The sequence below is a fragment of the Python bivittatus genome, unplaced genomic scaffold, assembly GCF_059951505.1.
Source record: "Python bivittatus isolate LINGU-HERP-01145 unplaced genomic scaffold, Pbiv_v1 ctg000700_np1212, whole genome shotgun sequence".
Lineage (NCBI taxonomy): Eukaryota > Metazoa > Chordata > Lepidosauria > Squamata > Pythonidae > Python > Python bivittatus.
Genome location: NW_028277098.1, coordinates 53771447 through 53784384, shown reverse-complemented (window position 1 = coordinate 53784384; position 12938 = coordinate 53771447). Strand labels below are relative to the sequence as shown.

At 45.2% G+C, this 12938-nt stretch overlaps 1 protein-coding gene and 1 long non-coding RNA gene across 6 annotated transcripts in view; one reads left to right on the top strand and one right to left on the bottom strand.

Annotated features, from left to right (window-relative positions):
• Positions 1-813: 813 nt before the first annotated feature.
• LOC148214202 (uncharacterized) lies at positions 814-2302 on the bottom strand. The gene is made up of 2 exons (XR_015793472.1): positions 2167-2302; positions 814-2037 (listed from the first exon to the last, which is right to left on the bottom strand). It is a non-coding gene; the product is annotated as an uncharacterized LOC148214202 (long non-coding RNA).
• AMPD2 (adenosine monophosphate deaminase 2) overlaps positions 2029-12938 on the top strand; it is a 60328-nt gene continuing 49418 nt past the window's right edge. The window contains exons 1-2 of one of the 5 annotated variants that reach the window (XM_088128516.1): positions 4364-4582; positions 5537-5577. Coding sequence is in view for 3 of the 5 variants with exons in the window: in XM_007427524.3 (XP_007427586.1) it covers positions 4504-4582 (79 nt within the window). In the remaining 2 variants the exon portion in view is untranslated. Of the gene's footprint in view, positions 2323-4330; positions 4583-5536; positions 5578-12938 lie in introns of those variants that run through there. The other 4 variants (XM_007427523.4, XM_025166241.2, XM_007427524.3 and 1 more) reach the window with 4 other exon arrangements.

Genomic DNA, 12938 nt, shown 5'->3' with positions numbered 1-12938 from the left:
GAAGTTCATCCTTCAAGGTGCGGTATATGTGGTATGTTTCAACTGTATGTTTGGTTACTGTGGTTTTGGTTGGTTGTTTGGATTGTAATTCTTATTTATTGTTGTATGCTGGCTGGAGTCACTCTTGCAAAAGTTGTGCAGCCGTATCAATCCTTTAAATAAATAACTTCTATGAAAATCAATAGCACTTTGGAAACTATAAAATTCCAAGTCAATCAACCACAATGTTTAATACTTCATTTTACATATTAACTGGCATATTAGCACAGTATTATGATTCTTTTTATTTTATATATTTCCAGGCTTATAGGCCACTTCAATCAATTGACTCTGAGTGGCATACAACTTCCCAAATCCAGCTTTTGGTTTAAAACAAATACATAAAAGCAAAAAATTAAAACCCCAAATATACAATATAAACAATTAAGTACCCCAGGAATCAATTATGTATTACTGAAACCATTTATCATTAGCTATTGTTTTAATTTCTTTTTTTGCTACAGAAAATGAACCCAACATAATTGTAACATATTGTGAAATACTTAATCTTTTTCAAACAGTAAATGAAGTAATGTAAAATGACAGATTTCTTGGGAATTCAGACTGATAGTTTACCTAATTATACTTGCGGAAATAGGGAAAAATATAGTAGAAAGAATGTTATTTAACACTGTAATTCTTTAATATTAAAATGAAAAAGCAATGTGGAGATCTGGGCACAACTGCAAAGTACAGTCTACTCCAGCTTTGTTCCCACAAGCTTTCCTTGGTTGCACAGGGTCTTATACAGCTATTTCTACAGGGCAGTTGTGGAATGGAGGAGAAAAAAATGAACCAAAGGTTAATCTTGATAAGATTATCAGTCCTGTGGGTTGGAAAACTGCTGATGTGGCTAGAAACAGACAACCAAGCTTTGAATGGCTGCAGGTACAACCACAGTAATGCCTGAATTTCAGGCTGCTTCATAGTTAAAAATAAAATGGATAATCGATTGCCATCAGGATCTAACCTATTCTTTGTTACCTGCTTGGCAATGTCTTAACATTAACTTACATTTTAAAGCATTCACGATTCATCTGCAGTGCTGTTTTATTGTAACTGGCCACTTTAAGGATGTGTGGCCAGTTTTGTCATTATTCTGGATGTAGTTTTATGTTCTAAAGGTAATTCTCCTACAATGCCTTGTTAGGGTAATGGGCCTTCAAAGGCATTGCAGTAATCTTGTTCCCACTGCAATCCCATTGATATTTATGATTATTGTTAAAAATTCAGGGAAGGAATGCAGGGTTGGCTTATTTGATCAAGGTTAAAATGGAAAATTAGTTTTATCTGGCTTCCCTTACTGGACTTTTGCTGATAAAGAATTGACGACGAGGCTTTTGCACTTTGTTTTTTTAATTAAGAGATGAGTTATGGGGTGAAGAGCGTATATGTTGTATTAAGAGATGATAAGCTATTAAAATTGTTTTTACTTGCTGGGATGAAGGGGGAAGTTACTTTTTCTTTTCTCATTTCTACAATTTTTCTTTTTGTATTCCTACATTTTTTGTAGTTTGTATTTGTTTTTATTTCTATTTGTAACTCATAATAGAATTTGAGGAAAAAATTGTATTTATGATTGAAAAGAAAGGACTGATTGTAAGACACCGTATCTTCTTTCTCCACATCTTAAAAAATAAAAACAGCTGTCATGAGGCAGCTCACCGCCCAGAGTCCCCCGTTGGGGGGAGATGGGTGGCATACAAATTTAATAATAATTAAAAAAAAACTTCTCAGAATTTGTTCAGGATTTCGAGACGTCTTCCCTTCCTAATTGCTAGTTTTCCATTTTGACGCAAGATGGCGCTGTTCTTCGGGCAACCTTAACACCCCTCCGCGCTCGCTCCCACCACTGCGCGGAGGCTTCTGAACGCCCTACCTGAGCGCAGCGATTTAATTTTGCGAGGCAGCCTGGCTGCCCACGCCGAAGACGGCTTCCTCCTCGCGCCGGGAACAGCTGCTTTTCCGCCCAGCAGCCAGCCCTGGCTGTTCCGGACCCTGCAAGGGAGGAGAGGGGAGGGAACATCAGTGCGGGCGATACAGCAGCCGGGCCCGGACACATCTCTCCCAGCCAAAACCGCTGCGCTGAGCTGGAACCTTGGACCAGGAAGTGCTTGTGCAACCCACCCACTCAGCCTCGCCTGGCTCTTGGCGTCGGAGGGGCTGCCCTCTGTCCGATTTCCTCGCTATCTGGGAAAGCAGCTGGGCCTTCACTCACTGGACATCTCAGGCAGCGGTAGGATGGCTTCAGGTAGGGAAGAACCTTCGCTGTTTTGAAACAAAGTAAGTTCCGGACTAGCTCCTTTCGCCTTTCCTCCCCCGTCTTATTGTCCTTTGCCGAAGGAGGGATCTCCCTCCTCCTCCCAATCCCTCCAGCTACTTCCCCAGCCTCGTTCCTTCAGACGGGTTGGAATTCCTCTCTCCTAACCTCTACCAATTGCCGCTCGGGGTGTTACAGGCGCCGAGGGCGAAGCAGCAGTTCGGGAGGCGCGGGACGGCTCTCGGAGCCGCTCCGCGCGCATCCCCGGTTGGCAGCTTCTCAGCTTCTCCCATCAACTGGGAGGAGTCCGCCGTCTCTGTGTTTCCGTGGCGCAAAAACGCCGGCGGGTGCTCTTTTAGAAGCAACGCGGAGGCTTCTTTAAGCCGGTGAAAGTTGGGAAGTCCTTCGGCAGCCCGGAGAGCGCCTGGGTGTGGAAATCGGACGCAGCGGGGAAAAGGCTTGCTTTCGGGGTCATCCCCCCCGCCCCGCTTTAGCGTAGCTCAGTTTCTTTCAAACTAAGGCCGGGAGGGACGCGTTAGACCGTTTGAGGAGAGCCAGGAGTAGGCGCGGACCGTTCTTCCGAATGTTGCTCGTGATCCCGGTTTGCGGGGAATAATAATTAACTTGGAACTCCGTGCAAGCGGCAACAGCAGCCCCTCCGTCGACGGCGCCATTCCCCAGATGCAGCCGACTTCCTTTCCCTCGGCCCCGGCCTCTCTCTCCCGCAAGAAGGCACGTTATTCCGCGGGCTGCACAGGCCTCGCGTCGCCGGCGCCACTGCCCGTTCCGCAGAGGAGCTCAGTCTGGATTGCACCCCGCTTGCAAGCTCCTCCTCCCGCGCCGTAGGCGGAGCGGCTGCGCGCCGGGCATCTCCAAGCGGGGCCGGGGCCGAGCGGGAAGAGCCGACCTTTTCGAACTCTGCAGCTGGCCTGGGGCGCCCGCAAGCGCTTTCCCGGCAGGGAGACGGGCCCCCGCCCGCGAAACCCTTTCTGACCCGTTTCCCCGCCCCCAGGCAGTGGCCCTGACTCCCAGGCCGCTGGCGCGTCACGAAGTAGGCCGCTTCCGGTGGAAAGGAAGGCTGGAGAAAGGCCGATCGGGGCGAAGCGCAACTTATGCATTTTAGAGCCATTGCTTTTTATAGGCTAAATTCGAATAGCATCCGCTACTTCGGGGAGCGGGGGATCTATGCACGCCGGATTAACGTCGTGGAGGCGATCAAAGAGTAGTTTTAATCGTTTCCCGCTTTCAGTAGACGCCTTCCGCTAAGCCGGCTTGTTTAGCCCTAACTTTGTTGAATTATGGTTGATTCATAAGCCATAATTCGTTTAGCGCGATTTATGAACACCGAAAAGTTGCTCCGGAAATGGTTGGGTTCACATAATATGGGCGACTAAACTACTGTAGCCCACCTACAGTTTAGTGTACGGTGTTGTAGGAACCCAGCCGCTTGGTTAATGACTCCGTGCGCAGTGTGAATCGGTTTAACAAGGCGGATTCTTAGTAAGCAGTGTGTAAAGCTGGCTTCTTCCAGTATGTTGGGCCATCATTCCATGAACCATGGAGGATAAGCGCTGCAGCCGCTCTTGCGCGAAGGGGCGCAAGCAGCCCCCTTTTTGGCGCTGGGTTGATGACATTCAGGGTTCCTTGGACTGGGAGAGAGGCTTCTTTCGCCTCACCCGGCGGATCTACACCATCTTGTCTAAGCAAAAGTGGGAGGGAGGATATTAGTGACAGCAACTAGGGAACTAGGGCTGGCTGCGACGATCTTCTAAGGGTTCGCGGCTTCCCCCCCCCGCTGAAGGAGAATGCAGGAGAACGCGCTTGTTCGGCTCCAGGGAGCAGTGCACGGTGGGCGGGTCTTGCAAAGCCCACCGCTGGAAGCTCTGCCGAGCCACGCCATCAAATGCTCGGAAAGCTCTATTGCCGTGTAAGCGTATAAGGAGCGTAAGCCTTGCCCCCAGACCCAGTCCGTCAACCGGCGAACTGGGGTGGGGGGAGCAGAGGGAGGGAGGGAGAGACACCGCGGTCGTCAGGGGAGACCCCTTAATCCATTCCGGCTCTGCGTGGGCTCTCTTTCTCTCCCACGCGCCTCCATCAATCAATTGTGAGGGGCGAGCCCGACTCTGTCTCCGCCTTTTTTTGGAGCGCGGCGGCCGCAGCCACGCCGATTGCAAGACTTCTGCCGAGCATCGGGAGCGAGCAAAATGTCTTCTGGCATCGGTCCCCCCAAGAGCGGCTCCCCACTGAGGAAGCGGGCCAGCCTTCAGGCTCCCAGCGCAGGAGGTGAGCGTGCGTGGATTGCTCTGCGGCTTCGCAATGGCTGCTGTTCTCAGCGGGAGAAAGTGAGGATAGCTCGCCCGAGACAGAAATGAATTGTGATTGCTTCTTTCCCCTACTCATGCTCCCTTGATGCGGGGGAAATGGGGAAAGTAGGCGATCTGGATTCATTTTATTCATATTCCCGCAGGGTTTTCGATGATGTGCTTCTTACTGAAACAGGGAAGATGGTTGCTTCCTTGCTGGATGCTTAACAGTGCTTCTCAGTTTTAAAAATTCAGGAATAAGTTTTCCTGGTTCATTCTGGCATGCTCCCTGGTAACTTTGTGTGAGGTGGCAGCCCTAGAAAGAAGGAAAGGGAACAGACTGCTTGTTTGCAGCTGGAGGTATACATAATGTGTGTTGTCCCTTCATTCAATACACATGCGCCATTCTCTTTGTGTATACCGGCAGCTTTGCTGAACCTGGAGTACTCCAGGTCTGTTGGGACTGCAGTTCTTGGATTTCCTAGTGTTCTTATGCTAACTGGAATTTCTGGGAATTTGCTGTACTGGATGCCGCAGAGAGATGCAAAATGGGCTGTTGAATTCCGCAGAGAGACCTGGCAGTTTCGCACAGTCCTCATCCTAATGACAGCTGTTTCTGTAATACAGACTAGAAGTCATTTGTATGAGCCTTCAGCAAATACATTCGGATACTGAAGATAAAGCTTCTGTGATGTAGTTACTTTTATGCATGCTTGGGCAGACTGCACAAAAATTATAGGATGTGCCAAGTAACATTTGCTGCCATAGTTGCTTCATACACCCTTGTCACTGTTGATTGCTCCCTGGGGAAGCTTTTCACCAGATGGGCTGGTTGAAGGAAGGATGCTCCCAATTATTTATTTAAAACTAATAACACCAGCAGAAATGTCTTCAATAGTTTTTCTTTTTTCTTTTTTCTTTTTTCTTTTTTAAGATCCAGAGCTTCAGTTAAGCTAGGCCTGTCCAAAGTAAATGGTGAGGACTTGTTTTATATTGAAGGCTCAGGTCACTGAGATAACAATCAATATGGAGTTGCAGGTACTGTCGTTTTCTTTGTAATAAGCAAGCAGTCATAGCCAACTTGTATAAACCCACTGCATTGTGATGACACAATGATCTATAAGAACGGCTCTTCAGTGACTGTGCCTGCAAGGTGCCCACGTTCTCCTTTTCCCAGGTTGTGTAGCTGAGAAGCTGCTATTCACAAGTCGTCGTAAACTTACTGGAGGATCTGCAGGGTGCTTCTGCTGCAGTCTTTCTCAGATTCTGTGCATTCACAGACCACTAAATAAATGTTCAGAAAATGCAGGGACCACCCAGTTAGATTAAAAAAAAAAATCCTTCTCCTTATATTTTTGTCTTTAACAGTATGAACGTTTATATTGAACCTAAACATCTAGGAGTGAGTAGATCTCCAACCCAATGGAATAGCCTTTTTTTGTTTTTCATTATTGCATTTTCTGTTGGCATTTTCTTTTTTGGTTGCTTACGCGAGAACACAGTTCCACTTAGCACAGCACATATAGATTCATGACTGTACTGTAACTGTACTTGAGACCTGTTTACTTCTGCCAATGTTCTGAATTTTATAACTTGCTTTGCTACCAGCATTATCGCTTCAATGAAACAGGTTTTGGCCATTGATCCAATTTCATGAAGCAGCTTACAGCCAGTGAATGCAGAAGGTGGGAAGGAGTAAGTATGCTTCTTGTGTGACCAGTTGACTAGTGGTCAGTGTGAAAAGACTTTGGTGGACCACCTGGTGGAACCTTCATGGGCCATTGATGATCCACAAATCATTGTTTCAGAATTGCTGTTCTAATGGTACTAACCAGAAAACAGCTCCATAAAGAAACTGTGCCTGGGAGTACCATTGAGTAGAGGCAACATGGTAAACATTTTAAAAAATGTGGATAGCCATTTCCTAGCCAGGTGTAGAAAAGGTATTCCACATCTATTAAGTAAATGCCAGCTTAGCCAGTAAAGGAGGGGCAGTGAGAAAGAAACTCAAGATTGCCCTGCCTCAATTCTCTTTGGTATATGAGTGGGGAGAGAGAATATCAAGTAGGCTCTCAAGATTCTGTTATTATACCTTTTAACAATAAAGTAGAGTTCTAGTAATTCTTGTATTTGTTTCCTGATCTGGCCTATCTTGAAGGTCTTTTACCCTAGCATTTGGAAAGAGAAGTTAGCAGGCATAAGTGAGCACATTCACCAGCAAGCCATGTTTATTGCTTATATGGTCGGAACATGGCAAAAGGTACACTTGGGTATGCCACCTAGAGTCATCTGAGTAGGTGAATAAATAAAGAATACCCTCACTGAAAAAACAAACCGCTTTTTTCTGTACTGGCTTTTGCATTGCAGCTTAACTCAGGGTAGGAGAACTAGTGTCTGCAGTGCTTTGCACAAGAGGAGTAGAAGTGATATTTCCAAATATGCAAGTCTTCAGTTGGAATATTTTGTCTTTTCTTTAAAAGAGAAAAGCAAAAATGGGCATTGAAGAAATGCCATGCATATGACATACACATCCTTCAAGTGCAAGTACTTCTGCAGCGTGGGGGTCTATAATTACGCAGGATGTTGCATTTGCTCCTACTGACTGCTGCTCCATCTGGCTCCTTTTCATGTTGCCCTACAAGCTCCAGTTTCTCTTCTCTTGGAGTAACAAGTCCCCACCGCACAGCTGATGGTTAAAGTTCATCTAACTAGCTCTCATGTACTTTGGATGGTTTATATATTTGGGGATGTGCCTGTTCTGAAAAGAAGAATCAGGTAGTAATGATCAATTCAGTGTAAGAGTTGTCAGAAAGTAAATCCTTTGTGCAAAGTGTGCTGATAGAATAGAAGTTCTTTTTCTTTTTTATCTGTCCCTTTTTGTGTTTTCTCAACATTTGGTCATTCTAAAATGTCTGCTTTCAGGTTTGAGCGAGATGCCTGGATGCCATAAATAAATAAATTCTAGACAGTAGGTTTATTGTAACTTCTTGTGGCATTTCCTTTCATCCTGGCTGGAGAAACTTGTCCTGAATGGGGTTTCAGTCTCAATGCTGTGTAGTGAAATTAATCCACAGTGTTCCCAAAATCCTGTTTTTTCCAGAGTGTGGCTCTCAGTTTTTCATCAGTCAGCATTTGAAGACTCTATTTACAGTCTAATTTGGGGAGACAACTTCTCTGTCTGTCTCTCATTGTGGGGTTAAGGTGGCCTGAGTAGAGTTGAAAGCCAGGAGAAATATACATTCCCAGGGGTGGGAATGGCTCAAAGAGATTGTCATTCCTGTGATAAACAGTCAGCAGCCCCTTCTAGTGTTACAGAATGTCATGACTTCAAAAACACCCTGCATGTAATAAACAAGCACTAAATACAGAGTTTAATGTGCTCTTTTTATTGTTGAGCTAATTATGATATCCTGGAAATGAAACAAAAGATAGGGTGTGTGTGTGTGTGTATAAAACAAATGTATACATATACATATATATATACAAACCATACATGGATGAGACAAGAGAACCTGGAATTGATGGGATGCTATTACAACAGTAGACCTAATGAGAGAGGATATATGAAATGCATGAGTGAACTATGGATGGACAGAAGACCTACATCCACACTGAGAAACAGCTAGTTACCCAATACTTCAACATAGTGAAGAGGAACTTGAGATGGACCAACTACACATTACATCAGACTCAAGAATACCTGGAAAAAACACTGGATCTGCAGCCAACACCTGAAGCTGGAACGTCACTGCCACCCCCTCCATTACAGAGCACAGTAGCTGATACGTGGCATAAAATCATGGATAAGCTAGTTACAGTCAACCCTCAAGACCAATTACCAAAGCTCACTGGAGAAGTTCCATCAGAGAGTTTGCTAGAAGATGCTAACAGAGCCCTCATGACAATCCCGACTACCACCATAACACACCAATGAACTGGTATATGCTACAGCTGCTGTAATCCTAGAAATGCTTGGCTACACAATCAAGAACAGCAGTACATACCCACCCACCTCTGGAAAATGAGGTTGGAGGCTAAGATCAAGGCAACTCAGAGAGAGGTTAGTCAGGTGGTAGAACTACGGAAGGGCGTGGAGATTAAGGATAAGATTCGGCTACTGAAAAAATATAAGGGCCTAACTCCATCTGAAGCCCTAGAGACTGCTAAACAAAGGCTCACAGCACTGGCTATGAGGCTAAGGAGATACACTAGAGAAGCAGAGGCCAAGAAGATAAATGCCCAGTTTTCCAAAGAACCATCCAAGGTGTACTCCCAACTGCAGTTTAACAACACAGTACAGGTAGTCCCCAGTTTAAGTTCAGTTCTCAAGGTTTGTCCTTAAGTCGAATTTGTACGTAAGCTGGAACAGTATTATTGTATAATATTGTATAAGTAGTATTGCATAATTAAAAACCATTGTGTATTTAACTTGAATCATTGTGTATTTAACTCAAATTTTGCTACAATAGGCTCCATTCTTAACTATGGGTCATCTGTAAACTAGGCATTCTTAACCCAGGGACTACCTGTAACAGCAGAGCCACCAACAGCAGAAACTGAGCAGTACTGGAAGAACATATGGGAGAAAGAGAAGTCATATAGCACCAATGCAAAGTGGCTGCAGGACATGAGGGCAGACCACAGCAATCTCCTAGAACAGGAACCAGTCACCATCACAGTAGCAGACATCCAACAGCAGGTCAAGAATATGGCCTGGGCATGATCCACACCTACTGGCTAAAGAAACTAACAGCAGTGCATGAATGCCTAGCAGCACAGATGAACTAGTAGCAGGCTCCCACCCAGACTGACTAACACAAGGAAGGACAGTGCTGATCACAAAAGACTCCCACAAGGGAACAGCACCATCCAACTACCAGCCAATAACCTGCCTTCCCACAACATGGAAAGTCCTATCAGACATCGTAGCCACCAAGCTACAGGATCATATGGGCCAGTACCTGAGCGCAGTTCAGAAGGGCATTGGGAACAACACCAGAAGGTCAAAACAGTTGTTCATAGATAGAGCAGTCATCCAAGACTCAAGGTCTAGACAGACCAATCTGAGCACAGCATGGATTGACTACAGGAAAGCCTATGATTCAATGCCACACACATGGATCTGTGAATACCTGGCACTATACAAAGTCAACAGGATGCTAAGAACCTTCCTCAAGAACTCAATGGGACTGTGTAAGACAACACTGGAAGTCCACTCAAGACAGCTCACACAAGTGGCCATCAAGTACGGCATATACCAAGGAGAAACACTGTCCCAGCTGCTGTTTTGCATAGGCTTGAACTTCCTCAGCCAGATAATCACAGGGACTGGATAAAGATACAAGTTCAAGAGTGGAACTACCACCAGCCACCACCTCCACATGGATGACATCAAGCTGTATACTAAGAGTGAATGAGACATTGACTCGCTGATCCACCCGACACGGATCTGCAGTGAGGACATTGGGATGTCATTTGGACTGGAGAATATGACTGGATGGTAGTAAAGAGAGGGAAAGTAGTTAAGACTGATGGGGTGGAACTGCCAATGGGCCACATAGCTGACATACAGACCAGCTACAAGTTCCTTGATATCCCACAGTCACTAGGAACCATGAGGAGGAAGCAAGGAAGACAGCAACATCCAAGTACCACCAAAGGATAAGACAGGTCTTGAAGAGCCAGCTCAGTGGGAAGAACAAGATCTACACCATCAAGATGTACACCCTACCAGTCATCAGATGTCCTGCTGGTATAGTGAATGGCCAAAGGCGGACATGGAGGCTGCCAATGATTCTCACAATTTACAGTGGTTTCCACCCCACCTCCAACAACCATAGACTGTATACCAGCTGGAAAGAGGGCAGGGTCTGGTGAGTGTCAAAGCCACTGTCCTGGATGAAACCCAGAGCATCCAAGAGTACATCAGTAAGATGGCATCCAAAGATGAACTGCTGAGAGAATGCCTGAGGCAGCAGCAGACAGGGGAGGAAGTTCAAGCAGAGGAAGTGCCATGGCAAGACAAGACTGCATGGGATGTATCATCAACAGATAGCTGAGGTGGCTGACATTGGGAAATCCTACCAGTGGCTGGAAAGGGCTGGGCTAAAAGACAGCGCTGAGCACTGATCATAGCAGCACAAGAACAAGCACTGAGCACCAGATCCATAGAAGCAGAGGTCTACCACACTAGACAGGACCTAAGATGCAGACTGTGCAGAGAGGCTTCAGAGACAGTCCAACACATAGTGGCAGGGTATAATATGCAGGCAGGAACAGCATACACTGAACATCACAACCAAGTAGCTGGCATTGTGTACAGGAGCACCTGCATAGTGTATGGGCTAGACCCTCCCAAGTCCTGATGAGAGATTCCACAGAAGCTCATGGAGAATAACAGGGCTAAGATCCTGCTGGACTTCCAGATCCAGACGGACAGGCAAGTACTGTCCAATCAACCAGAGATTGTGGTTGTAGACAAGGACCAGAAGTTAGTGGTGGTGATAGATGTAGCACTGCTAAGTGACAGCAATATCAGGAAGCAGTAGTATGAGAAGCTGGAGAAGTACCAGGGCCTGAAGGAGGAAATAGTGAGGATGTGGAAAGTAAAAGCCAAAGTGGTCCCAGTGGTGGTAGGAGCACTTGGGGCTGTGACTTCTAAGCTGGGAGAGTGGCTCCCAGGAACAATATCATTGCTCTCTGTCCAGAAGAGTGCTATGCTAGGAACAACTGAGATACTGCACAAAACCCTCAAAATGCCAGGCCTCTGATAAAGGACCTGAGATTGATGAAGACACATACCACCCATAGGGGTGAGATGGGATTTTTTCCCCCAGTATTTGAAAAAATAGTCCTAAAGCTGTATATAATAAGATAAAAATATTTTATTTTGAAATAAGGAATTTATGAAATTAAAAAAAAAATAAAACCATGTAAAATCACAACAGATTAAAAACTATTTTATGAAACAGCAAAACTCATTGATAGAGTTGCTACAAATTGTGAAGATAGGCTCTGAGCCAGCTTTACTCAGACAGGTGTTCAGCATGTGTTGAACTACAATTCCCATCATCTTCAGTAAGCATGTCCAAAGAAGAGGCTTCATGGGATGAACATTTGAGCCCAATATTTCTGGAAATCACTTAGTTGGGGAAGGCTGCTTTGAGTGATTTTATTCATTTATTTATTTATTTTCTATGGCCACCCATCTCAACCAAGTGACTCTGGGCAGCAAACAATTTTAAAACAATAAAAACAATTAACAATATAAAAATAAACATATACAGCAGCTGCAAAAATTATCATTATAATTATCAGTATAGCCAGGAGATGGGGTCCTTAATGCATTTGGGGCCCCAGGCCCAGGCACCTAGCCAGGTCTTTAAAGCCTTACGAAAGGCCAACAGGGTCAGAGCCATCCTAATCTCTGAAGGGAAGAGGTTTCAAAGGGCAGGGGCTGCAGCAGGGAAGGCACATCTCCTGGTCTCTGCCAGCCAACATTCCTTGGCTGACGGGACCTGCAGTGTGCCCAGCCTGCTGGACCGAATCGGACGGGTAGAAACTATTGGGAAAAGATGGTCCCTCAGGTAACCCAGTCAAGCTGTGCACGGCTTTAAAGGTGACAACCAGCACCTTGAATTGCACCCGGAAGCACACCAGCATCCAATGCAGCTCACGCAGTAGTGGCGTTATATATGTCGCATATCCAACACCATGTACTACCCCTTCAGCCGCATTTGTACCTAGGACCATGCTGGTCTGCCTCAAACCCAGAATTGAGCAGGCAATAAGAGACCACCCTCTTTCTTTTGTAATTCTCCTACAGTCCCTCTTTTCTTCTGTACCACGTATAAAATCCATTAAGGGAAAAAAATAAACTCTTTCACAGTTCTAGTCAGTATGACTAAATTACCTTTTGGAAATGGTCCTGACCCTGATTGGTTTTGGAGATGAGCAAGGCAAAGGATTGTACCCAGATCCATTACAGCCTGACGTAAAAAGAATATAAAAAGGGGACTTTGAAAGCAATAGCAAGTCTTTAAAAAGCATAGGGGATATTTGAGAAAAGGATAGAAAAGCTACAGCCAGAACTTTTTTTTCCCAAGGGATCTCTTAACTAGTGAGATTGATATACATAAAGGGTAATTGTGAGGTACACTTAGTTTGATATAAGAAAGTAAACTGGGGAAAAATACAGCAAATGTTCAAAAAGTAATCTCCAACCATATCCTTTGAGTTAACTTTCATGGGCAGCCAGAATATTTTTGCTGAGAACCCTTTTTTTAAAACTTAAAAATAACATTGAATACTTTTCTCAGAACATTTCTGGAACAGAA